General features: G+C 33.9%; 4 protein-coding genes, 1 long non-coding RNA gene and 1 pseudogene across 8 annotated transcripts; 4 read left to right on the top strand and 2 right to left on the bottom strand.

Annotated features, from left to right (window-relative positions):
* The first annotated feature begins 924 nt into the window (after positions 1–924).
* On the top strand, positions 925–6,439 carry LOC111242089. The gene is made up of 4 exons (XM_022784161.1): positions 925–1,277; positions 1,374–1,639; positions 1,782–1,939; positions 6,250–6,439. Exons 1-4 carry the CDS (start codon positions 1,190–1,192, stop codon positions 6,305–6,307), a joined length of 570 nt encoding a protein of 189 aa, XP_022639882.1. The 5' UTR covers positions 925–1,189; the 3' UTR covers positions 6,308–6,439.
* Positions 2,399–4,432, bottom strand: LOC106768200 (annotated as a pseudogene).
* A 151-nt stretch (positions 6,440–6,590) lies between the features above and the next one.
* LOC106768201 lies at positions 6,591–10,027 on the bottom strand. Its single transcript, XR_001376233.2, has 2 exons — positions 9,185–10,027; positions 6,591–6,918 (listed from the first exon to the last, which is right to left on the bottom strand). It is a non-coding gene; the product is annotated as an uncharacterized LOC106768201 (long non-coding RNA).
* Positions 10,028–10,907: 880 nt separating this feature from the next.
* LOC106768198 lies at positions 10,908–13,957 on the top strand. Its single transcript, XM_014653196.2, has 3 exons — positions 10,908–11,169; positions 11,266–13,517; positions 13,613–13,957. The coding sequence occupies exons 1-3, from the start codon at positions 11,013–11,015 to the stop codon at positions 13,691–13,693; spliced, it is 2,490 nt and encodes an 829-aa protein (XP_014508682.1). The 5' UTR covers positions 10,908–11,012; the 3' UTR covers positions 13,694–13,957.
* A 2,841-nt stretch (positions 13,958–16,798) lies between these two features.
* On the top strand, positions 16,799–19,038 carry LOC106767625. 2 transcript variants are annotated; one of them, XM_022784160.1, is made up of 2 exons: positions 16,799–17,140; positions 17,922–19,038. In XM_022784160.1, exon 2 carries the CDS (start codon positions 17,956–17,958, stop codon positions 18,472–18,474), a length of 519 nt encoding a protein of 172 aa, XP_022639881.1. In that variant the 5' UTR covers positions 16,799–17,140; positions 17,922–17,955; the 3' UTR covers positions 18,475–19,038. The 2 variants fall into 2 exon arrangements, with proteins under 2 accessions (XP_022639881.1, XP_014508040.1); XM_014652554.2 differs by having other exon boundaries at positions 16,800–17,664.
* Positions 19,039–20,886: 1,848 nt separating this feature from the next.
* On the top strand, positions 20,887–26,443 carry LOC106765400 (probable beta-1,3-galactosyltransferase 2). Of its 3 annotated transcripts, XM_014650006.2 has the most exons (14): positions 20,889–21,159; positions 21,243–21,339; positions 21,440–21,586; positions 22,256–22,349; positions 23,628–23,701; positions 23,794–23,801; positions 23,884–24,003; positions 24,096–24,159; positions 24,530–24,602; positions 24,700–24,820; positions 25,165–25,252; positions 25,327–25,452; positions 25,624–25,733; positions 25,987–26,443. In XM_014650006.2, exons 3-14 carry the CDS (start codon positions 21,468–21,470, stop codon positions 26,133–26,135), a joined length of 1,146 nt encoding a protein of 381 aa, XP_014505492.1. In that variant the 5' UTR covers positions 20,889–21,159; positions 21,243–21,339; positions 21,440–21,467; the 3' UTR covers positions 26,136–26,443. The 3 variants fall into 3 exon arrangements, with proteins under 3 accessions (XP_022639880.1, XP_014505492.1, XP_014505491.1); XM_022784159.1 differs by having other exon boundaries at positions 20,887–21,344; XM_014650005.2 differs by having other exon boundaries at positions 20,889–21,339.
* Positions 26,444–26,919: the final 476 nt, after the last annotated feature.

Genomic DNA, 26,919 nt, shown 5'->3' with positions numbered 1-26,919 from the left:
TATTTAGTTTAAACACTTTATTGCAAATCGTTGATTTTTTTTAAAGTTGCAAATCGTTAATTTTATTTAAAGTTGCAAATATTGAATTTATAAATGTTTGGTTTGCTTAAAATATTTATCTGAGATAATAGAAAAAGACAAATTCCCCTTAAATAAGATTGTGTATAGAACTAGACTTAATTTATATATATTATTTATTTTATGTACACCACAAATGATTCTTATCTGTATTTGTATCCTTCTACGTTATTAAATATATTTTTACAAAAATAAAAATAAAAATCAAAGTAAACAAAACATGATATGATAAAAAAATTCAATAGTGAAAAATATTTATAATAATTTATAACAGAATTTATATTAATTTTTGCAATAATAATAATTTCAGTATTTTTTATGAAAAAAAATAAAAATACTTTTACTAACCAATAATTTACGAGAATTCTAATAAACAATGTATAGCCGTGAATCAAACCATGAAGATATGCATGAATCAAACCATGAAGATATCGTCACTAATTTATGAGAACACAAACATAATGTCAGTAGTAACATTAACCTGATTAAATTAGAATAAAAGTTTAAGAAAATTAAACTCAACATGTATTAATTCAAATAAATTTTAGTGGTTATAAGCAGTTATTAAAAAAAAACTTCATATTTATCTATATAAAAATTAAACTCAAACTAATTATATCCTATATTCATTTTCACATCATCGGTCATCCCAGTTTCGTATTCCTCCTGCCTGATAAGAAAATAAAAAGTTATTAAATTAAATATGTAAACCCTAGATGGTGATTTGTAAAAATAGTAAAACCTCCAACGGCTAGTTCTGCGATCGAAAAATCTAACGGCTCTGATCCCTCGACCCTTTAGAAATATAGCCGTTACCAACATTTTCTCTGCCTCCAATGTAAACCCTAGAAGGTGATTTGTAAAAGGTAACGGCTAGTTCTGCGATCGAAAAATCTAACGGCTCTGATCCCTCGACCGTTTAGAAATATAGCCGTTACCAACATTTTCTCTGCCTCCAATCTTATATAAATCCTTGAAATCGTTTCCTTCTATTCACTTCAGCTTGTCTTGTCTTTTGAGCGTACTAAAAGCTTCCATTTCCATGTCTTTCAACAAACCATCTTCAATGCCTTCAAACCCCAATCCATGAAGTTCCGAAATCAGTAACCCCATGAGAAGGAGTTTCACTGGAAACCCCTTCAACAAACCTTCAATTGTCCCAATTCATGGAGCCAAAACTCCCGCCAACAGCCCTTTAGGTATCTCTCTCTCTATTTACATTTGTAGTTGGTATGAGAAAGTGTATAAAATTAAAGATTAGATTTTTTATTGGTTTGGGGTTTGGTATTCTGCAGATTTTTCTAGAAGAGGATCTGTTGGGGTTCGTGAAAGTGGAGGGTCACTGAGGGACTCCTTGGATAACAAAGAAAATGGGAAAGATCAATCTTTGAAACCGGTGAAGGTTCGATCGCCAGCTGTTTGCTCAAAGGGTTCAAAGAATTTCATGTCTCCAACCATTTCTGCTTCCTGCAAGATCAATGAGTCTCTCCGAAAGGGAGTCCTAACTGAGCGGAACGAAGTAGTTCCAAGTCCTGTGGACCCGAAAAGCCACGTTCGTAAGGTAACTTTTTCTGATCCCTTGGAGGAAGGCCCCAGATCTTCCTTGACTAGTGAGGATTTGAGTGATGTCAAAGAATGACATTCACACTTAACCATCATTTGAAAATGAGCCTGATTTTGTTAACCTTGACCCTACTTTTAAGCTACCGTGGTTTCCCCCTCTTGGTGTAGATCCCTTGATACCTCCTTATGACCCTAAAACCAACTACCTCTCCCCCAGGAGTCGGATGTTTCTCCGAATCGATTTGGTTTCTTCTGTCATGCAGCTCTTGAATATTTATTTCAAGATGGATTTCATCCGGTAAGATGTACCATTCAAGTTGTAACTGGATTGTCTTTTTTATAACTATCATTTTCTATGCATGTTTATTTTTGCAACCATGTTTTAAGGTTGAGGTAATTATTCCAGTGATTTAAATTTTAAAAAAATGGTGTATAATGTTGAAATTTGGAAATAATTAAAATGCTGGACCAAAGTAAATATGATCCATTTGGGAAAAAAAATTCTTACAATAAGAAAATGAATTTGGAAGAAATAGCAAAATTGCATAAAAAGTCTAGTTAATTAGACATGTGATATTTTAAAACAACATATTAATTTTCACTTCAATTACTTTTTTAACTTCAACATAAAAAGTGTAGTTACATGGCTTTATTTGTTCAATGATTTATTATTTACTTATTTTCGTTTTTATTTTTATTTTTTATTTATTTATTTTTGTTGCCTTTATTTCATTTTGTAACTAAAAAGAAAAAGAAAAAGAAAAAAAAAGCCGTTTTGCCTTTAGTAAAAAAAAAAACAAAGAAAGAAAAGGACAAGTGTATCCGTGTTGGAGAGGGAGGGGGCAGAAATTCGTTTTCTGCAGGTAAGGACTACGGGAGCGGGGTGGCAGGAGGAGCGTGGCAGGAGAGATTTCTGGAGGAGCCATCATCATCCAATGCTGGAAACAAGGAGACATCATTCATAGAAAAGAGAAGGGAAAAGCCAGCCAACCAAAGAAAAGAAAAAGATCCATTGGAGACACAAGGTTGGTAGTAGCAAACGGATCTTCAAGAGTTAAGTAATGCCTTCTTCCTATTGTGTATGATACTCTCACATGAATCTTTCCCGTTCTCCATCACTACTACCCCTCACTATCCCATGCTTTATTCTTCTTCACCTACGTTCAATGGAGCCATTAGCCAAGCGAGAAAAAGAAAACTAACCCAACTAATTTGAGTTGTTCACTACTGTGATACAAAACCAAGGTATCAAACTCTAACAAAAGTCCAGAAATGGACAGAAACAGAACGTGTAGATTAGATAGTCTGGATCATCCTAAGGCCGCTTCAAGATCAATTTGAAGCATATAGTTTACTCATAGATCCACTAGGGAACCACAATGCAATTTTGCAATTTCCTTGTGAGTATTCTCAACTGAATCACTTCCATGGATAATGTCAATGTCATAGCCACCACGAATAGTTCCAGGCTCAGATTGAACCGGGTTAGCGGCCCCAACTATCTTTCTGCCAGTAACCACAACATTTTTACCCTCCCAAGTCATGGCAACGACAGGGCCAGAGATAATGTAATCCGGTATCCACTGAAGAAAGGCTTGACAGATAAATCAGTATAGTGTTTTTCAGCAAAAGCACGCTCCTCACTAATAAGTTTCAAACCTCTCAAGTAGAAACCTTCCTTCTCAAATCCGGCAATGATCTCACCAACAAGGCCTCTCTGAACGCCGTCGGGCTTGATCATGATGAAGGTTTGCTCAGCCATTTCTCCTTCTCGCCTCTCCCCAACGTCTAGCTCGACAACCACCCGCCTGTCATCGACTCGATCCTATCCAAGGACCCCTTTTTTTTCTCTCCATAGGTTTTTACTTGTAAGTTTGAACCCGCGACCGTGGCGACGAGAGTGGCAGTGGCTGACAACGTTTCTTCTGTCCAGACTCTGCTTCTTCTACGTCCTGCGGGCATTGTCTCCACTCCCATACGACACACACGGCGGAGCCCAACACGATCTCTTTGTCTCTGGGCCCAACAATCGAACTAACAATCCAGGGTGTGTCGGCGACGACTGGGGGGACCCTGAACGGTGAGGACGCTTCCTTCTTGCGCGCAAAGAGGAGTCGGGACGCCGTGGTCAAAAGTGGTTGTCGGATGGAGACGGTGGCGTGCGAACCCCAACAACCCCAACGCGGTGACTTTGAGTCTCTGGAGCGTCTGAGTTGCGTGGGTGAGGAAGCTTGGCTTGGGTTGCTGGGTCTGTTTTCCTGTTTTCTCTGCAGTTTTCTGCACAAGATCTTGAACCGAGGGTTCAATTTTGATGGAAGTGATGCTGCTGGTGTTGATTATGCCCTGAATGTGAGTTATATATATATACATATGTTGTTAATGGTTTGCATGTAAAAAAGATAAGAAAAATAATATTTAAAAGTTGAATTTTTCAGGGCAAAACACTGATCGAACAAGATCTTTGTTGCACCGTGAGACTTCATCAATTTTGTTCTTTTTTCCTCTTACATAAACAATTTCTCGGTGATTATTTAGTTTAAAAAAACACTTTATTGCGCGAATCGTGATTTTTTTTTTTTAAAAAAAAAACATTTACACTTCAAAAATTTAGATTTTTACAAGTTATCCTGAGTTACGAAAAACTCCTGAAAAAACTGTGCAAAACCACTGGAAAAACAGCGAGGGTTTTGTCAACCAAAATCGTCAATAGTGGAGATTTTATCCAAACCTAAATTGTCGGAAATAACCGATCAAGATTTTTGCCAAAACCGTCGAAAATACGTACAGATTTTTTTTTTAGTTTTTTTTTTAGTTTTTGTTGTAATAATCAATTAATTTTATAATAAACTAAAATTATTTAACATATTATTAATAAACTAAAAATATGACTAAGCGGTTACATAAACTAAAAAAACAAGATTTAAAAAACTCGCAACATAAAAGTCAAATTTAGTTAACGTCGTGAAATTTTTTTCCACCAAAGATGATGTGATGAAACTTGTGTAAAGGTGTGACTTTTATAGTGATGACATTATTTAAAATTTAAAAATTTAAATGAAAAATTTTGGACGAATCTCGAATCTGGAGGTTCGTTGGTGCGTTGGTGGTCACTATCCGTGGTATCCTTGCCTCATGATACTCTGGAGCAATATAAGCCCTCTCCATATAAGGCACAAAGTTATTTTCTTTTCTGATTCTTCAGCTTCTACAAAATTTGCTATCTTGGCTCTCAGATCTTTGCTTAGCCATTCTCAAATCTTGGCTCTCAAACAAGCATCGTTTTCACAATAACCCTGGCGTCAAAACTGGAACTTTTGGACGAATTTAGAGGTGGGGTTTTACCATTTTCAGCTGAAGAACATTGGTGTAGAAGAGACCGAGCTGCGGAGTCGCCGTGGTAGGAGGAATCACCGCCGCAAAAGGTGGGATCGAGCTGCAGAGTGCTGTAGAAGAGACACTCGCGGCGATCGTCGCATGGCAGAGCCCTGGCATGGCAGATTTCTGCCATGCGACGGCGTAGTCGGACTTCCGGCGAGAGACGTAGGGCGAGACAGAGCAAGGGAAAATTAAGGGTGGAGGCTCGTGAGATGACTCGTGTGAATTGGGGCCTAAGGATGATCGGAGAGAGTGAGTGATCGGAGAGAGTGAACTGAAAAAGGGAGATCTGAACTGGTCTGTGTGTGCTCGCCTCGCGTCGAAATCCTTTCTCGCAGATTTCACAGTAGTGGATGTGCTCGGCGAGGAGTTCCACGGTATCGAGCTCCATGATTTGCCCTCACCTTCCTCGAGAGGTTCGATTTATGTTTATTGGTGGCGGAGGGTTCCGACTTCGGATGTGATGGTGGCGGTGGAACGTTGGGAGTAAGTTACGAACCTAAGAGAGATTCTGAAGAGGAAGCTGAGGGTTTACAGTTGTATTCAAATCCTGGGTGTTAAAATTTAGGGTCTGATCTGCCTTTGGATTGGAGTTGGAATTGGGCATGATTTTGATCTGAAAGTTCAAAAGGAAAGGGAAAGAAGAGGGAGCTCACATGGTTGAGAGACCATTCCTCGTATTCAACTTTTTGTTTTTAAAAAAAATTACACATCAACCTTCTGATTCAGCAAAAGTTTAACACCGTTAATTAAATTTAACGGAAAGGGTTAAATTGATTGAAATTAACTTTTATGAGGACTCAATTGGGAGTTTTGATAAAAAGATGATGAAATTGGGAATGCGCCCAATTAACCAAAACACATTAACCAAAAAAAATAAACCAAAATTTTTAGATTACTTTATTTCTGAATCTACTACTATACTTTCAATTTAATCAAGCACACTATTATACACAATACGCAAAACCATAAAAACAAATGATGCAAGAGGAAAGTTTCTCCTAAAAACATTGCAAATGTAAGTTTCAAGAATTCTTACTTTTCTAATTGAATTCATAAAAATTAATTATATGCCAGTCAAAAAATATATTTGTGATTCTCATCATTTCAAGATAATTTATTAAATTATTCTTTTGAAATATTTATAAAGTGTTATAAAGATAATCTGTTCTAAGAAAGCAGGGCAAGGCCCATTGTTCATGTGTCCAATTGATTGTTCGTGGTAATCTGCAGGTGGCCATGGAAATATTACAGGTATGTGGAACATAGATTTCATTTAATGGGAACTTGACGGGAATATAAACAAAATACCCACCCTATTCTCCCCATGTAATTTAAAATAAGAATCACTACAAAGATGAGATTTGTAGCAAATCTTGTGTTAAATAAGTCCTGACATGGATGGATAAGAAAGAACTGCTATTTAATAATTAATATTAAGTGGCACAAAACAACATTACAGATCAAGTGAAGCAAACATCTAAAGGACAATATCTCGAAATGCAAAAAAAAGGACAATATCTCGAAATGCAAAAAAAAGGACAATATCTAAAGCTTCTCCATAACCTGTAATACATTGGATTTGAATCATATTCAACTCAACTTATGCAGGTTCTCTCTATTTATAATATCCACAAGATGAACCCACATCTATAAATAAAAATCATTTTCTCTACAGTATATTTGATTATACGTGGATCGGATACTATGAAAGACTAATTGGGGATAAAACAAACAAGGAGGACAACATTGAGCGACAAGATAAACATAAATTTGCAGAGAAGAAATCTGATGTTACCTCCTCCAAATTTCTAGAACAGAGTGATTTTTTCTTTAAGTGATTAATTTGCTTCTTTTTTCGGCTTTTAATTTCCGCGCTCAAGATTGCAAGATCATCATCACCTATATATCATAGAGACATACTGAAGGTCAAAAGTATATCTAAGGTACACATAAATACTACTCAATATACTGAAAGGTAAAACTTCTGAATAGAGTATTTTTTTACTTCAAATATAGTTAACAATCATTTAGGCTTCAGATAACAATGGCTCCAAACAAAAGAAAAAAACAAATATTAGCAAAAATGCAAAGTAGGGGTTTTAGAAAATATTATGTGTCTGTAAAGCGTTAAAATTTATCAGGGAGAACATACATAACTAGTGTACAGATCCTATATTCATTGCAAAGTCCTTGATGAAAGAGTTGTTGATGCTAGCATATATTTCTTAACCATTTCAAAACGGATTGCATGATCAGTGTGAACCTTGTCCCATGGTTCTACACATTCACCACCGACTAAAATGATGACTCTATTTTCAACAAGAACAATAACATTAATTCCAAATTGTTCTTCACTTTAAATTAAGCAATTAGACAAAAGTACTGCTCCAAGTACTCAGCTCCACAATTCAATGCCACCCTCCTTACACTAGGCTCAACATGTTGATTGAATACTTTTCTATACTGAAAGATTGCTTAAAATAAATTCTTACTAATTGATTATATATCACTTGTGAAAGAATAAAGATATCTATAATAACTTTTGTAGAATAAATTATTTTTTTAAAATGAAACATGCAAGAGAAGGTGAAAAAAAATAAAGCAACAGACGAAGCTGATAATAATTAAATTTTAGTTTCCAAAGAATTTTTTTATATCTTAAAGTAGGCATTAGGCCAGATTCTAGTACTTCAAACCCTACATTGAAGATAAAATCCTATAAAGTGTGTCTAAGTGATACGCTCTTAAAGGGGATAACTAAAAACTCTATTAATGCTAACTTCTGACGAGTACTAACGCTGGTGAAATGCTAACTTCTATGCCTAGGTAGCATAGAAACAATTTACTATACTAGTTCATAATAAAGCAAGCTGAGATGAAGATCTCTGATCCAATATTATACACGGCACGTTTGATTTACCTGGCAAAGGTTGGCCCCTGAATACAACAAGAGATCAATTTTCCAATAAAACAGAAAAGATGGCTAGTCTTTACTACACCATACCTGAATCATCCCTAAGGAATTTCCTTAAAAGTTGGTACCTGTTGCACCAAGATCTACTCCAACAACTATGCTAGCTCGTCCAACTGCTACACCAAGTTCTACGTCGCTCTCAACTCAACCAAATCATCGCTTCCATCTCTTAAATAACCTATGTGAGGGACATTCTAACGAAGTCCTCACCCGATGAACCTCCCTTTGTGAAGGTAGATTATATCTATTACATAATTTAATATTTTCCTATCATTTGACAACATAATTACAAGAGTTCCTTCCTTTACCTCTAAAGTTCATTCTGCACCTCTAAATAACAAATATGCCCTTTCATTTAAAAAAATAATTTATTCTATAATAAAATTTAGGGATCTCACAGTATACATACTCTTGGTTTTCTTTTGGTTTAAAAGACTTGACTGCTATTTGTTTCCCTATAACAAATGAAGTGGTGACAATCCTGTAGTCCAATTCTTTCAGTTTAGTTTACAGAAAAATGAATGATAATCAGATAAGAAAGTTTAAAAGATGTTTTTGCATGCCTATGGAGCTGTTGATGGTAGCGGCGGAGGATGTCTCCAACACCGACAGCATCCAAAGCCTTCCAAGCATTTTGCCATAAGGACAAAGAAAAGCTAGTGGTGTTTCTAGGTGCTTTATGTCATTCCATGGGTACCAAAAAATCAATGATTGGGGACAAAAATTTTAGACAAAACTAGCTCCCATGATAATAGTGGCCTACAGTGATTGTAGTAATTCTTATGATATATCACAAGAAAATCTTCATAGACTCGAAAAAAAAAAATGTAAATTCAAGACAAGACAACCTAATTACAACTCTTTATCCTACGAAAGAACAACAAATCCAACTAAATGTTAACCCAACTCCAAAGGACTACAAGGAAATAGAAAACAAGTTTTATTATATCATAGCCATCTTGCAAGATATTCTCTGCAGTTATAATTGAGGTTGACACCATCCAATTGTGAAAAACTTCACATCCACTGAGGTGTACAATTTTCATGATCCAATCAATCATTTTCCACAAGCAGAAATTAAAAGTATATGAATCCTTCAAAGGAATTAGAAACATCTAAGTAACACTGATCATCAAATGATGTGATATATGTTAAAATTATATATACAGACAGCAGGAATATGTTGTTTACCTGAGAAAGTAGTGGATCATGAATATATCGTTTCTCAACTTCACCGTATATTGGTATCTGTTAATGAACCTTGATAGAATCCTCTGATAGAAATAATTTTTTCCCAAATCACCACCAATCAGACCCATTTGATTCATCAACCACATGTTCCTCCCATTCACAGGCATCGATCCCCAACCAATCAACTTCCCAACACCCTTGGAACTCAAAACCCCTTTCGCAACCCTAATCCTCGCATCCCTAAAGGGAACCAAACACTTCTCCCTGGCGAAGTCAGCACATTTATCCTTAGCCACAGCGAAACAACCCGCCCTATCCCGCACTTCACACTCCTCCCGTTCCTTCAGATCGTGAATTGTGAGGCCCGCTAGAGCCTTCCACCATGTAGGCTTACAGTTCCTGGAAGCGCTGACGGCACATTCAGTCCTCGCTCCCTCCTCGCATTGCTCAACGATTTTGCTCTCACAGGCAACGAACGAAGACACCCACGCGCGCAATCCCTAAAGGCGAGCACGCTCAACGATTTCTGGAAACTCAAGCGACAATGACGAGCCACGGGGCGAAAGGCGCACACTCAGTAACGAAGGGTAAATAATCAATCAATTTCCATAAGTGAAATAAAGGAGAAAGACCTGTGAAAGGAAGAAGAGCTTGTAAAATGAAGAAGAACTTAACTGAAGAAGAAACACAAATGTAGGAAGAAAAGCCTGTGAAATGAAGAAGAACTTAATTGAAGGAGGCACGAATCAGCGAGCGTGATATATTTAACATTTGCAGGCGGTTTCTTTGCAAAACCGCCAGAACATTTGGGAGGTTTTATAAACCGCCGGAAAATAACCTCCAGTATATTATATTATTTTTGTAGTATTAATTGCAAATATTTAATTTATAAATGTTTGGTTTGCTTAAAATATTTATGTGAGATAATAGAAAAAGACAAATTCCCCTTAAATAATATTGTGTATAGAAGTAGACTTAACTTATATATATATACAAAACAAATAATTCTTATCTGTATTTGTATCTTTCTACGTTATTAAATATATTTTTACAATAAAAATAAAAATCAAAGTAAACAAAACATGATATTATAAAAAATTCAATAGTAAAAAATATTTATAATAATTTATAACAGAATTTATATTAATTTTTGCAATAATAATAATTTCAGTATTTTTATGAAAATAAAAATAAAAATACTTTTACGAGAATCTAATAAAAATACTTTTACTAACAACTAATTTACGAGAATTCTAATAAACAATGTATAGCCGTAGAATAAAATGCATGAATCAAACCATGAAGATATAGTCACTAATTTATGAGAACACAAACATAATGTCAGTAGTAACATTAACCTGATTAAATTAGAATAAAAGTTTAAGAAAATCAAACTCAACATGTATAGTGTAAAAAAGATTAATTCAAATAAGATTTTAGTGGTTCTATAAGCAGTTATTAAACAAAAAAACTTCATATTTATCTATATAAAAATTAAACTCAAACTAATTATATCCTATATTCATTGTCACATTATCGGTCATCCCAGTTTCGTATTCTTCCTGCCTGATAAGAAAATAAAAAGTTATTAAATTAAATATGTAAACCCTAAATGGTTATTCGTAAAAGATACAATAGTAAAACCTCCAACGGCTAGTCAGCGATCGGAAAATCTAACGGCTCTGATCTCTCGACCGTTTGAACTCTCGTCTAGAAATATAGCCGTTACCAACATTTTCTCTGACTCCAATCTTTTAAAAATCTTTGAAATCGTTTCCTTCTATTCACTTCGGCTTATCTTTTGAGCGTACTCAAAGCTTCCATTTCCATGTCTTCTAACAAACCATCTTCAATGCCTTCAAACCCTAATTCAAGAAGTTCCGAAATCAGTAACCCCATGAGAAGGAGTTTCACTGGAAACCCCTTCAACAAACCTTCAATTGTCCCAATTCATGGAGCCAAAACTCCCGCCAACAGCCCTTTAGGTATCTCTCTCTATTTACATTTGTAGTTGGTATGAGAAAGTGTTATAAAATTAAAGATTAGATTTTTGATTGGTTTGGGGTTTTGGTATTCTGCAGATTTTTCTAGAAGAGGATCTGTTGGGGTTCGTGAAAGTGGAGGGTCGCTGAGGGACTCCTTGGATAACAAAGAAAATGGGAAAGATCAATCTTTGAAACCGGTAAAGGTTCGATCGCCAGCTGTTTGCTCAAAGGGCTCAAAGAATTTCATGTCTCCAACCATTTCTGCTTCCTGCAAGATCAATGAGTCTCCCCGAAAGAGAGTCCTAACCGAGCGGAACGAAGTAGTTCCAGGTCCCTTGGACCCGAAAAGCCACGTTCGTAAGGTAACTTTTTCTGATCCCTTGGAGGAAGGCCCCAGATCTTCCTTGACTAGTGAGGATTTGAGTGGTGACAGTGAAACTTTGATGTCAAAGAATGATGCAGATTCGTCTTTTGAAACTGTCAATAACTTGAATGTGAATAATCTTCTGGTTCCAGAAGATGACATTCACACTGAACCATCATTTGAAAATGAGCCTGATTTTGTTAACCTTGACCCTACTTTTAAGCTTAGCCCCACTGCCACTCCTCCTGTTTCATTGAAAGCTACCGTGGTTTCCCCTCTTGGTGCAGATCCCTTGATACCTCCTTATGACCCTAAAACCAACTACCTCTCCCCCAGACCGCAGTTTCTTCACTACAAACCTAAATCACGAATTGAAATCTTTAGGGAAAGGGAATTAGAGGACAGCTCCATATCTGGAAGCTTTTCGGATTCAGAAATCACGGAGGATACTCAATCTGAAGGCTCGCAGAAGGAGTCGGATGTTTCTTCGGATGAAATTGTAAAGGAAGAAGAGTGTGGCCAGATCTCCGAATCGAGTCCTGCTAAGGAGACTCTCATGCCAGAAATATTTGGTGAAGCAAAAGAAGTGCCAAAACCACGTTTCACAGTGAGAGCAAAGGCTGTTGCTCTGATTTTGCTTCTTGCAGTTGCTTTTCTGTCGATCTCGGTCACAGATCCTCCTGTAATTGATCGAACTGTGTTTCAAGACCTCTACAGGGTTTATGAATCCTCTGAATTTTCAGTGTTTGCAAGAGATAAATTTGATCAACTCACCCAGTTTGCAGAAACAAATTTTGATGAGATAGCTCAAAATTTGCAAACTTGGTTTACCAAGTTGTTGTCATCATTATCTGATTTTGTTTCCGATATTAGAGGGGCACAAAACCTGGCCGAGTTGCAATATTATAATTTGACGGTTCAGCAGGATGATTCCATGGTGTATCAGTATCCTATATTTGGTGGCGGTGAAAATGAAATTGGTGAGACTCACGCACCAATATGGGACATCGAAGAAAGTGTTGTTGCTGCAGATATTGTGAGTGATTATATTGAGGAGGATATTTCCGAGGAGCATTATGAAGTACATGAAGAACAAGTTCGGCGAGATATTGCAACAGTTACTGAAGTTGAAAATGTTTTCCATGCTCCAGATTCAGAGCAGCTGGCTGAAGCAGGAAGCTTAGATAGTGCTACAATTACTGGAGTTGAAAGTGTTTTGGATGCTCCAGAATCAGATGAAGTACTCAATATGGTAGAATCAGAGCAGCTGGCTGAGGTGGGAAACTTGGAAGACAACCTGGCACAAGAAGCTGAAGTGGGAAACTTGGAAGAAAACCTGGCACAAGAAGCTGAGACTAACTTAAATGTTGAAAATCAGCAAAGTTTGAATTCGGAGATTGCTGAACTTAGTAATGAAGCGTATGACTCAGTTACAAGTCAGGCACAAGAATATGATGTCAGCAAGCAAAGTTTGGATTCTGATGTTGCTAAGGTGAATGATGATGTAGCAGAGGAAAAACCAACAACCATAGATGCTGCAATCAAAGGGAATGAAGGGCAATTAGAAGCAATTCACGATTCACTTGTGTTTATATATCTAGTTATCGGTGCTGGTACTGTTATAATTGCAGGTGCAGGTATCAACTGGTTTAGGAAGGGTAAAAACAAAAGCAAGAGCTCAATGAAGCAACCTCTGGAGTTGCAAAAGGTCTCCTTTCCATCTAATAACCAGCAGATTTCGCCAGAGAAGTCACGTGGGCCCATAGAAATGGACATGATTGAAGATTCTTCAGAAACGAGCAGCTTTCAGCAAAGCTCGTTCTACAGCGAAAATGTAGCGAATGAAGGTCACAAACCAGGCCCTGAGAAGAAGCGTAAGAGTAACTACAGGAGAGAATCTTTGGCCTCTTCTTCATCAGACTATTCCACAGGTTCCCAGTCGTATGGAAGCTTAACGGTGTACGAGAAAATTTCAAAGAAGCAGGTAAGTTAATACTTAATGAACATTTATTATTTTTGCCTTAAGATTGCATCAATAATGAACTATTTCTATTGTTCTTGGTTATATTGTTTTTTCAGGGACATGGAGATGATAATGTGATCACTACCCCTGTTAGGCGTTCAAGTAGAATTAGAAACCAAGCCACTTCTCCTTCTTAGACGGATTTTGGGTTAGTGTGTGTTTGGTCCATGGGTGTGCATACTGAATGGAAAACCAACACAATCCTTAGTGTTAACGAAGGATTAGATTAGAAAGCTTTGCCAATTTCTCCTTTGTAAGCTGACCACCATAAGCTGTTACTGTAAGCAGAAGTGTCCTATCTTCTGAATCTTGACTCTGTAGCAGAAGAAATTTATTCTTAAGGGAATCACTGATTGTTTATTGATTTGTTTTATATATGACCAGCTGCATTTTCCTTCTTATTTTACTTTCACTTCTCGTCTTTTCAGCGACGATAATAATACTAATGATAATGATTTTTTAATTAAAATGTGTACCTTCTTGTATAAGTTTCCATTGTCACTTTTCTAAAATAATTATGAGCATACTTAAATAGAATTGACACTAAAGGCTGTTTGATAAACAAAAAATACTATTTATCTAAGTATTTTTATATACTTTTTTATTAAGACACAAGTTTTTATTTATTTATTTTTTAAAACAGAAAAAAAAACAATATAAATATTGAGGTAGCTGTACTTGGTTCGCAAATATGTACGGGATTATGAATGGTCATAAATGTTGAAACTTTTCACGGCCCACTCACTTAATTCTATTTTTCAATGCAATTATGGACTTTGTTTGTGGCTGTCTCTTCCCAATCTTTTATTTTTATCATATTATTCATTATATTCTATTCACATCACTTCTTTTGGTGACAAATTTTAAAAAGGTAGTTAGTTTTAAAGAGAATTTTAAGTCTTTTTTTTAATGTTATTTTTCTAAAAAAAAAGGTCGCATCCTCATATTTTGAATGGTTTTAACAATCAATTAGATGAAATATAAGTTAAGTCAATATGTAAATACTATTTAAAATTATATGGTTGAAATATATTTTTATTAAATATAGTATGGTTATGATTTGATATTTGCTTTGATTATCCATTTAACTCACATTTTTGTTATGAGTAGCTTAGATTTTTGTACCAAACCAATGTATACTTTATTCCTAGAAGCCAAACTACTTATTTCAATGTTCTCTTCTTGTAAGAATATAAAAAGGGAATGTTGTTAATTAATTCATGCATGATATTTTTTTATTAATTTATATATGTTTTGATTTATGTGAATATTTTTGTCTTAATTTATTTTTGTAAAATATTTGGAAACTTTTAAATCCTTAATTTGTTTTAAAAATATTTTAATCTTTATAGTTAACTATGATTACGTTAGGCCTTAAGTAAAAATGAGATAAAGTAAATTAATAAATAAATGTTTTAATGTAAAACATTTATATTACTTTTGAATTGTATGATAACAAAAAAGTAAGCTTAAACTATTTTTTTTTTTATATTACACATAATCTTAATATTTATAAAAAAAAAAACTGCTCTGTAAATGAAATAATTGTTTGTGTTATATTAAAAAAAATTACATTACAATCATTAAAAACTGTAATACCGAAAGTAATATAAAGAAAATAAAAAACTATAAACACTTACGTAAATTATTTTTTAATAAAACATAATATTAAAAGTAAATTATTAAATTAAAATAAAATAAGAATAGCACATGTAATAATTATCTTATTTATATAAAATAATAAATATATTACACAATTATGTTTATTTCAACTAGTGAAAACACGTGTTATACGCATAAGTGTGTTTATTTTTTTATTTAAGTAAAAATTTATTAAATATTAAAATAACTTTTGTAAAACTAATTAATTTATATAATTTTTATTATAAATAATTATATAAATTTTAGTTATTAAAAATATTAAATGATAAAATAATTAGTTTAACTTATAAAATAGTTAAATTTAGTTTAATGGTCATTTAAAGAGTGAAAATAAAAATCTAAATCATTTCAATTTAAAATAAAAATAACTTATGAGACAAAATTGAAAAAAAAAAGTGTAAAAGAAATCCTCCTTTTCATATATATATATATATATATATATATATATATATATATATATAAATATAAATATATTTATTTTGTCTGAATATCTTTTATGTTACCCTAACCATAGTTAATAATAAAAAGTAAAAGAGAAAGATTAAAAATGTGAAATATTTAAAATTAACAAGATTTTTAGTGTGTCTAAAATCAATATATATTTTAAAGAACTAAAAATAAATTTATATTTTTAAAACTATTTTAACGCACTTGCCTAATATATAACTGTTATTTTGAAATGAAATATCATTGATAATCTCTTTGTTTATAATGTTATTTTTTGGTGTGTATAATATATACATATATATACACTTGGATAAGTAATGGATGATGCATATTTTTTAAAAGAAAATAGTGTATAGAAAAGATGTAAGAATAAGTTTTATGTGCTTTGACGTATAAATTCTGAATTTCTTAAAGTATGTAATACTTTTGTAACAAGAAAACAATATTTTGTGAATAAAATAGGGAAGATATATATATAAAATGGGGTTTGATGATTATGGTTTTTGTGCCAAGATAGCTGTCAATGTTTCCAAAACAGCTAGTTACGAATCCTCAGTAATAAATGTGAATTGATATTGATATACGTGCATATTTGCTAACTGGCTAAGCTACAGTATACTAGAATATTACATCCACTGAAAACTAGTGTGGGTGGATAAGAACATTACACAGTGGAGCACAAACAAAAACAAATAATGCTGTCACTAAAACATGTCTTCATTCAACTAAGCATTAAGCATGCATAAACAATTAATAAGATGTACAAGTACTTGTTGAACAAACACCTTCTTCTTCAGCTTTTCAGTCATAAACCAAACAAGGAAAAAGACAAATAGATAATGCTATGTTATTATCCATATACAATTGGAATCGTGATTTATAAGTATATCATCTAACATGATGATTTATGGCACTGCATTCATTCACGCAATCTTCTAATCCTGAACAGTGCATTAATGATCCAACAAGGCAGGAGTAGTAAAAAGGTGGAAGATAAATGCTAGGTCTACTACAACTATAAGGTTATGATGGAGTTGAAGGCTACATATATCGATGGAATGGCTTTTATATACTTGGTAGGAGGAAGCACCCTCTCCAAGGCAATTAATAAAGGGTGTTTAGGCTCACACTTTCAAGTTTCACACTTAATCACAAGAGCTCAACCAATGGAAGACCCTTTTTGTTGTTTTGTTTTCTTTAATCTCTTAGAGTTACTACTACGTAACAATAGATGAGTAGTTTAGGATAAGGTTGCAGATCCTTGAGGTACCTTCAAGCCAATCGTGCATCACCACCTCTCCCAATCAGGATGCAGCCTTTCAGAACTTTACAAAGATATTGAAAAAACCAAACCCATTTAAGTTCTGTTTCTGCATACATACATAAATACATTGCATAGCTGATAACATACATAGCATAGCATGGACTGTATCTGCAACAACTGAGTGATAAATTAGGCAGGCAGCAGCCTCAGGGTGCGTTTAAATTTTTTTCACCTCTTCTTAATAGTGCTGTGCTGCTATTGATATGATGGGACTTTCTCTTTGGGTTTTGATCGATGCCGCTATGCTCATGTCCTTCATCTGTGCTCTTTTGGACTTTTGCAATTAACCATTGGAGAGAGAGATCAACTCAGACTCACTCCAAGACCCATCATTTTCTTTCTGCCTTCTTTAATATCCATATGAGGTTTTTCACTTATGGGCCAAAACTATAATAATACAACCCTTTTTTCGTGTTTGTGTGTGTGGTGTAGTTGTACACATTTGCTGCTTTCTTGTCTTTTTCTGCCCCTTTGTCTTTTTTCAGGTACCATTCTGTGAGTGAGTCTGCCCTCTTGAAACCTGTGATTTTCCTTGGAGCCATTAGGGGCCGGGGAAGAATTTTCAAGCCTTTCTTCCTTTTTCCTGCGTGGTTTTCAAAAGGGTGTATCAGGTTCCCGTTTGAGAAATTTTTTCAAAACCCTTTCCTTTTTGGAGGTTATTGAAACAAGGACAAGGTAGATTCTTGACAGTATTCTCTTCTCTTACACCTTTCTGCTTTTTAATTCCCAATGAAAGGGGAAAAAATGTATATTTTATCTTATTGGTGGGTAACCATGATCACATTTGGGTGAAAAAAAGTTTCTAGTCATCTGTGTCTATATATACTGAAATAGATAACTGTGTTATATCTATCACAGTACCACTCCCTCTTACCTAAACACACTTCCCTTGCTTTGCTTCCTCACAAGCACCCTTATATCTGTATTTGCAGGCAGCAGAAGAGATTGCAGAACTAATAGATACCAATGGCAGATTGGAGTGGTTTTCTGAACAAAAGCAGCGGTTTTGGTGGGGGATCAGCGAGGAATGAAGATTTTGACGAAGAAGATGTGTGGGGTTTGTGCCCAGAAATGAAGGTATCCAAGGACTCCTCCGATTCTTCTTCTGCATGGTGCATGCCAACCTCTCCAAGAAAGATTCCAAGGACTAATAGTGTCAAACTAAACTCCTTGGAATCTCATTCAAATGTGGTTCAAAGATCCTCAGCACCAATGGACATTCCTGATTGGTCTAAAATTTATGGGAAAAAGGGCGTTGAGGAGGAGGGTGCAAACAAAAAATTTGATTTTGATTATGGGAATCACTATCTTGATGATTATGAAGATGATGATATGATTCCTCCTCATCAATGGATTTCTAGGAAACTTGCAAGGAGCCAGATTTCCTCTTTCTCTGTGTGTGAAGGGATAGGGAGGACACTGAAAGGAAGAGATCTCAGCAAAGTGAGAAATGCTATTTTGACCAAAACAGGTTTCATTGAGTAGTTGGTCGATTCACTACTATGACTAATGGTCATGTCATCATCATCATCAGCAGCAGCAGAAGCATTCTCATATTAGGATCCCATGCAATCTTTTTTAGGTATTTGATTATTGGCACTCATGTATGGAATATGAGGTCCTGCTTTTTTAGGTATTTGTTTTCTTGTTCTAAATTTTCTGGGAAAAAGAGGTTTTAGGGAAAGGAAAAAGGAGGAGTGGCAGCCTCTGAAATTTTGTCTGAATCTGTATTGCACTGAGGCCAGTGGAGTACACTCTGTGTTGTTACTGAGTTTAATAGTTTTCATGTTTTCACTTCTGCTTGGTTCATCATTGTTAACTATTAATGATTTAGACATAAAATATGTTTTTCTTTTTATCTTCTTCTCATTCTTTCATCATCTCTATTACTACTTTGTTTATGCTCTATCATTATCATCTTCATTCACCTACAATCCCCACATCTCTGTACTTATTCTAAAACCACTCTTTGTATATTCAAATCATCATTGCTTTCCAACCTAACATAACCTCTCAATACAACCAAACCAAAACCACCTACCACAGCAACACTTTTATTCTAATTCTTACATTAACTCAAAAGATTAAAGTATTTTTTCAGTATTGTTTTTAGGTCAGTTTTTCAATAGATTTCACAGATTGAACTCCCTTTTTTTATTATAAAAAAATGAGTGATTCAAGTATTTTTTGAAATTTTTAAAAGATTATAATTTGGCATATTCAGTTTTTAGAAATTAAAAATATAACTAAACATTCCTTTAAATGAAGAACATGACGTGAGATACAGGGACCACCACTAATACATAAGTTACAAGTTAAAAGGTGAGAATGGTGGTTGCAGCTGCAGGGAGTGTTTGAACCACTACAAAATAATAAATTTGCATTTCTTCATTTTTCTTTCGGAATCTTCTGATAGAATATTAAGTGTATTTGAATAAACTTAAAAAGCGACTTTATAATCTTTGTGTATGTTTGGTAAGAAATTGAAAATAAAGTTACTGACAGTGTTATTTTTTATTACCTATGTATGAGTTAAGAAAATAAAAGTTACCATCTACCAAACAATAAAGTTACTGGCAAGCAATTATTAATGGTAATCTATAATCATACTAAATTTATAAGCCATAAATGAAAGAAATTATCAAAATATAATGAAAAGAAATAAGTATGGAGGGTAAAAAAGAGATAAAAAGCAATAGCTAATTACTTACAATGTCTATTAATATATCCTGTTAATGTAGTTGTCTTCCTTTAATTATCTAATGTAAAAAGCTAGTCACTAGACATGGAGATAAACATGATATAACTTCTTAAAATGTAATATAAAAAACGGAAAATATTATTTATTAATTTTTAAACTAAATAGTATAAAATAAGATTTGAAATTTGATATGTGAACTAAAAAACTAAAAATGTTTTTGGAAGTATTGAATCTTCAAAGAGTTGTTTTGGATTATTGTTTAGTGTTGAATAGTCTTAAATTCTTTGAAATGTTATTATAAGTGTATTTTGGAGTGCTAAACATGTTTAAGGTGAGGTTAAAACTTGATATGAAGATTAGATTGGGATGATACAAGATGTGACTAATCATGCTGAATTTGTGCACATTTTAGTTTTTGTTTAGGCCTTATAAGCCCATTTTTGCTTCTTTTTTTTTTTTTTCTGTTTTTTCCTTTTCCTTGTTGTATTTAACCTTTTCATATGCCTTTGACATGTATTTAATGAGTTATGCAAGAACTGACACTATTCATATATGATTCAAGAAAAAAAATTGATTTAATCCCATTATTCTCATAAAAAATAACCATATCATGAAAAAAGAAATAACTGTAACTTTCTACCATTTTCCTTTTGTTTTTTCTAGGTTTATCTATATTAACGAAGTATTAATTAGGGTTCCAAATAATTAGTTGTGCTATGTCAAAGTTACACTTCTGATTATCATCTCTGAGAGAACTTCATCACTCAAAATAGGAATGTGTTTATAAAGTGTAATTTGTACCAAAATAAAGTACACTTTATTCCATTCCACAGCTAAGGTGTAGTGAGAGCTGAGAGTTGTCATACTTGGATAAGTCATTCTCCTATGTTTCTCTTTAGAATTCAGAATTGTTATAAAGCACGTTTTTTTTGTTTTTTTTTTTTCTAGGAGGAACTGAATAACATGGCAAAGAATAAAGGGAACTAATTGTAATAATGATAGTGATAATTAACCCTCATGAATATTAGCAGAAGAATGTGTAGAGTTGTGCAAGTGTTACAATTGCAAAAGGACACACAATTGGGTTGAATTGCATCTCTAATATGGGACAATTTTGACCATAAACAGACAAGTTTACTTGAAAAGAGTCCGGTGGGATCCATCTGAACTGGATTCAACCCGATAAAACCTTAGTGTCATGGTAAAGTTAATACTCTTATCACCAGCCGACACTTTTTAAGGAAAATTATAAGCAACCAAAAAACCATTCTGTCCAAAAAACTTTACTTACTACACACAATTTTGTTCCCCTATTCTTAGTGGGATTTTATTTTTGGAGGGCAATGTTTTGTTAGTGTTAATGAATTGTGATTTATGAGGCATACCAAACACTTGAGTTGAGCTGAAAAACTGTAGAACCAGGAATTTAGTAACTGATGGTAGACAAGATCCGAGAAGAGAAACCAACAGTTGAGTAACTGTTGCCGTTATCTGTTGTTTTAAGTGTGATTCCCAATAACGTTTGTGGTGTTAAAAGGCTTTTGTTGATAAGAAGGAGAGGCTCTCAAAGACTGGAAAATAAAGGGGCTAACTGGGTCTTCTTCTCTTGCCCCCCAACTAACAGGATAGTGGCTGGTTGCCGATAAGCTGTAAAGTTTGTTTTTTTATTTATTTTTTATTTATAATTTTTGCATTTATTTGATCTTTGGAACTCCTTGTGTTTTTAATTCATTGTGCATTTTTGCACAGTGAGGCGAGGGAGAAGAGGAGTGGTGCAATGTCCATGAAAAGCAAGAGTGGAACTGTAGAACTGAGTGCAAGGAACGTCCTGCAGAGGAAATGGGCTCTTCTGCTCTGTTTGGCAAGCTTCTGTGCTGGAATGTTCTTCACAAATAGGTACTTTCGGTTTTGGGTCTGTGTATTTGAGCATCAAGTTTTACCTTTTTCTCAGTTATTTTCAGTCAGTGATCGAGTTTCTGGGCCGCAAACTCTGGTCATGCTCTAAGAAAGGACATTTTAATACCTGAGTCTTCTTCTTCTGCATTAGGACATTTATTCTTGTTCTTTTTTATTGTTTGTTTTATACTTCTACTTAGATTGTAAATATTTATCTACAATTCTCCATGATTTTCTGTTGGTTTCATTAAATGTACCAAACTGAATAAAAAAAAGTGAGTGGTGGGTCTCTATATTTTATTTCCCTCTCCCTATTTACCTTAGTTGCTGAAAATTGGAAGTTTTAATTCAATTTTAATTGCTGAAAATTGTACATGGCTGTGAATTTAATTAAATGAAGGTTTTTTTGTATATGGGGTGGTCTGTCATAGTTTTTTAACATTTCTTCATCACCCTCCCTCGGTTTTGATCTTGTTTGAACAAATATCAATTTGTAAAGTTGAGTTCATTTAAGTGTTCACAATGTTTTTGCTTTTATTATCAGATACTGAAGACATAGGTACTCCTTCTCTCTCATTTCTACCCTATTAGTAGTTACTAAAATAGATCTTTAGAGAACTAATCATTACTGTATGCATGCATGTAATGCTAACCACGATTTTGCTTCAGGATATGGTCGATGCCTGAATATGTGGAATTTCCAGGGACTAATAGTGAGATTGAAAGAATAAAATTAAACTCTGATGGTTGTAATCTAAATCCAGTAAGTGTATTGGTTACTCTTTTGCACATATTATATTTTTTGTATGTTATGCATGCATAATATTTATAACTACTACTGGAATTTGTAACAGTAGAGAAAATATTTGTAATATATTTACACTTACATTTGTGGTTAGTTCACTATTCATTTATACTCGAAAAAGAATGGTGGAATATGTCACTAATGTATCTCTGTTTTTGGCAATTTATTTCATTGGGGATGAATTTGCCTTCAGAGTTAAGCCCATCCTTTTTTACCATGTCTTCACCTTGTAAGAGTGGACTCCTCTGCTTAGTTTCTATAGAAGTTTTCTCTTTTTTGGATTTGTTCATTAAGAAAAAAGGTTTCTTATATTTTGAGGAGCTTTACAAGGATTGTATTTGGCCTAACTTCTCCTTTTAAGAAGAGAAACCCATAAAAGGTTGGGCCAAACTTTACCTTAGAGTATTCTTGTTGTCTATATATGCCATCTCATTTGGACATGAAGTGTGGACAACAAGCACATGCCAACCATTCATTTTCATTGACTTGTTGTTAATTTGATATTAACAAGGTGAGAAAGGGTTGAATTCTTGCTCAGTTGAGAGGGTTCCAGACCAACCAAATGTTTCAAAAGATTAGTTTTTGACTAACCTTTGAATGGCTCTTGATTAGAGGTACAGTACAGGGGTTGAATAGTAGAGTGGTTTAGTGTAGCAGTTGTAGTGTTTGACATAGTGGCCATAGCAAGACTATGGTGGTGCTATCTGCTCATTAAAAAAAGAGAGCCTCAGAACAGATTCATTTAAGGCTTTTTAGGTGGGGCTATGTTTGGGATTGTTTCCACAATGACATCTAAAGCTGTAATAATAGCAGTAGAAGTGAAGATGGTGACTGAAAATTCCTACCTAGGAAGCTAGTATTTGACTTTTGTTTCTATTTATTTGTATGTTTTGTTTAAGAGACCTACTATGACATTATCTTAATCATGAATGTCATCGAGTAAATTGTGTACATAAACTATATAAATATTTCAAGGTTGCGCATATTCTGCCATCCACTATCCCACTGTAGTGTTTTTGGTGCTGGATGCTATGCACTACTATTAGGGATTTAAATCCATGGGTTTAGGTGCAAAATAAGAGTACTTTTTATATGGTACATTTTTCTGTTGGCTTTTTGAAATTTAGTAATGCTAAAATCTCAGGCATATAACTATCGGCTGCATCTGTGCTATTTATGAAGAAAATATCTGTAATGATGAACGTTTTCTGCTTGATGTTTTACCTTTATTTTAAGGTTGCGAGGCAAAACTCAAATTACAGTAAAGTGGAAGTTTCAAATACAGAGAATGTCGTCAAGAATGATGTCAAGTAAGCCAAGCCAATGCTTCTTTGCATGAGATTTACTTATATACGTATCAAATAACTATAATGCTAATCTATTTCTATACCATGCACTGCAGGAGACCAGGTAAGACAATCTACGTTGGAGCTGAATCTTAAATTTGCTTTGCCACTTCCTGAATTTATTCTGAATGGTTGTGCTGTATCAGGGAAGTCAGAGACAATTGAATCAAGTACCAGGAAAAAATATTTCATGGTTATAGGGATCAATACAGCTTTTAGTAGCAGGAAACGAAGAGATTCTGTTCGTACAACTTGGATGCCACAAGGTGATTTAATCATAAAAGTTCTCCTTTAGCCTGCTTAAGTAAGTCCACACTATCATGTATCTAATCCATGGTTTCTAATGGAATTTCATTAGCTAATGAAAGACAAAAGTTGGAGGAAGAAAAGGGAATAATAATACGATTTGTTATAGGTCACAGGTCAGATTTCCTGATATCCACTTTCCTCTATTGTTGTGCTTTCCTACTTTTGATAATTCTGTTGTGCTTATTTTCTCATATGATCCCAGAGATTTGTTTTGTGGCCTAAGTATCAAATTGTATCCAATAGATAATTGTATTATCTCTTTCTGAAGCAATTTGTGCTTATTTATATCCTCTTTTTTGTGTTGATTGGTGGTATAGTTGTTCTTTTAGTAGATGAAACTATAAATAATTATATAAACGACACAATGTCATGAAACCTTGGGGTCATCCATTATGAATTCCGATATGGTTGGTTGAATTCATACTTTGTTGCGGTGCTAAGAAACCTTAACCTAGAGATTTAATTAGCCTTTTTTGTATATAGTTCTACATCTGGTGGCATTCTTGACAAAGCTATTGAAGCAGAGGAGAGGCTTCATGCTGACTTTTTGAGGCTGGTAATCTTTCTCTCCCTCCCCTTTTCATCTAGATGCATAATCCATATCTTGTTTATATATATTTTTGTTGATGAAAAAAAATACATGTGTTGAGCAGAACCACGTTGAGGGATACCTAGAACTATCAGCTAAGACAAAGACATACTTTTCGACTGCTGTTGCCTTGTGGGATGCGGAATTTTATGTTAAAGTTGANGATGATGTTCATGTCAATTTAGGTAAACAGAAAAAAATATTCAGCGTGTATGCTTACTAATTGATAATATGCTATGTGGAGAGTTAGGAGAAAGTAACCGGTAAAGTTGAAGTGATAAATCTAAGTTTTTACGCATGATATGTGCAGAAAAATAACTTCATTTCTTTAGAAAGGAACACTAAATCATTTAAATTTATTACAGATGTTCTATAATATGATTACAGGTGAGGAAAAGACATTTAATACAAATTGGCAGAAAAAGTGAAAGGCATAAAATTCACTTGACTAATGATTATTTCATAATAGATACTTCATTGTCTACCATTTTTTTCCTCATTGTGCTTATTGTGCCTTTTTCAATCTCAGCAACACTTGGATTGTCTTTGAGCATGCACCGAATGAAACCTCGGGTGTATGTTGGGTGCATGAAATCCGGTCCTGTCCTTGCTCAGAAGTGAGAAAGCCTGTGTATTGTATTTTTTTCTGTTGTACTTTAAATACACTTCCTACTTTAACCTCTTACCACAGGGGAGTGAAATACCATGAACCAGAATACTGGAAGTTTGGAGAGGTGGGAAACAAGTACTTCCGTCATGCTACAGGACAATTATATGCCATCTCCCAAGATTTGGCTACTTATATATCAATAAATCAGTAAGTCTTGTTTTGGTGTGTGTATGTCAATGATATTGAGATTTTCATTATGCAGAGTAACAACTTCTTGAACTCTCCTCTACTAGTAAAGAATTGAATATATTATACCAACTAATGTGGCATTTAATGCTACTTTGATGCACTGATAACAGTTTGATTTTACAATACCAGGGATGTGCTTCATAAATATGCCAACGAAGATGTCTCATTGGGATCTTGGTTTATTGGTTTAGACGTAGAGCATGTTGATGATAGGAGAATGTGTTGTGGCACACCTCCTGGTATGTTCTATTGTATTTTTCCATAATATATTCTTGTAAAAATTCATGTTACCCACAATCATTAATCCAACACTTGTTCAAAAGCATTATATATAAATCTGAAGAACCAATGAAAAACTTATCATCTGATACTTCAAGTAATGTTTGAGATGTCATGCTATGATTCCATGTAAACATGAGAAAATGATAAATTTACATGGTTTTTCTTGGCTAGAAGAGAAGATGGTGAGTCTTTTTATTTACCCTCTTGCAGATTGCGAGTGGAAGGTGCAGGCTGGTAACGTATGTGTTGCTTCATTTGATTGGAAATGCAGTGGAATCTGCAGGTCTGTAGAGAGGATGAAAGAAGTTCACCTGCGTTGTGGGGAGGATGAAAACGCTTTGTGGAGTGCAACATTGTAAACTAAAAAAATAGTGCAATAAAAATTGAGAAAGCTTGAAGAACACACGAATGGTGCAGGCCATAGACGTAGTATGAGATACAAATTTTCTGAACTGAAGACATAGCCGACCCTTTGCAGCTGTAAAGGAGAAGAAAGAGAAGGAGAGTATAGTAGCAGCAGTAACAAAACCCATTCTTTTGTTGTTTAGTGGCTGGAGGGCTTTACATTCTAGTTCTCTGTCATAATAATTATTATTATCTTCTGTTTTTCTTACACAAGTTTAATATAATTTTATTTATTTCTCAAAACTCTTACTTTTTCTTTTTTCTTTTTAGTAATAATTTACATACACATTTATATTCATTTAATATATATATATATATAGTATATGAGACTTTTATTTAAAAAAAAATAATGTAAAATATTTATATATATAAAAAACTAAAATTTTTATTTCATTTTTTTTGTTTATCTCAATGACCATTCAGTAACGTGAGAACAACATTTTACTGAATGAGAGTCATTGAATAAATAACGTGATTCATTTGTCCAGTGAACAAATTGTTCATTCATAAAAGAAAAAGAATATAGAATATGATTATTAATGCAAAAATGCAACTCTAAATTATGAGAGAAAAAAAAGAAAAGAAACTGACATCTAATTTTAGTTTTTATTATAAATAACCAAAAATATTAGTGATATTCAAAAGTTGTTATCAGGAAATAAATATTTTGCATTAATTATAAAGAAGAAATGTTAGATTAATTCGTAAATCAATTTTTTTTTAAATCAGATATGCATA

The sequence above is a fragment of the Vigna radiata genome, chromosome 7 (genome assembly GCF_000741045.1).
Source record: "Vigna radiata var. radiata cultivar VC1973A chromosome 7, Vradiata_ver6, whole genome shotgun sequence".
Lineage (NCBI taxonomy): Eukaryota > Viridiplantae > Streptophyta > Magnoliopsida > Fabales > Fabaceae > Vigna > Vigna radiata.
Note: the sequence above shows the minus strand (reverse complement) of the source record. Positions and strands in the feature narration are given on the sequence as shown.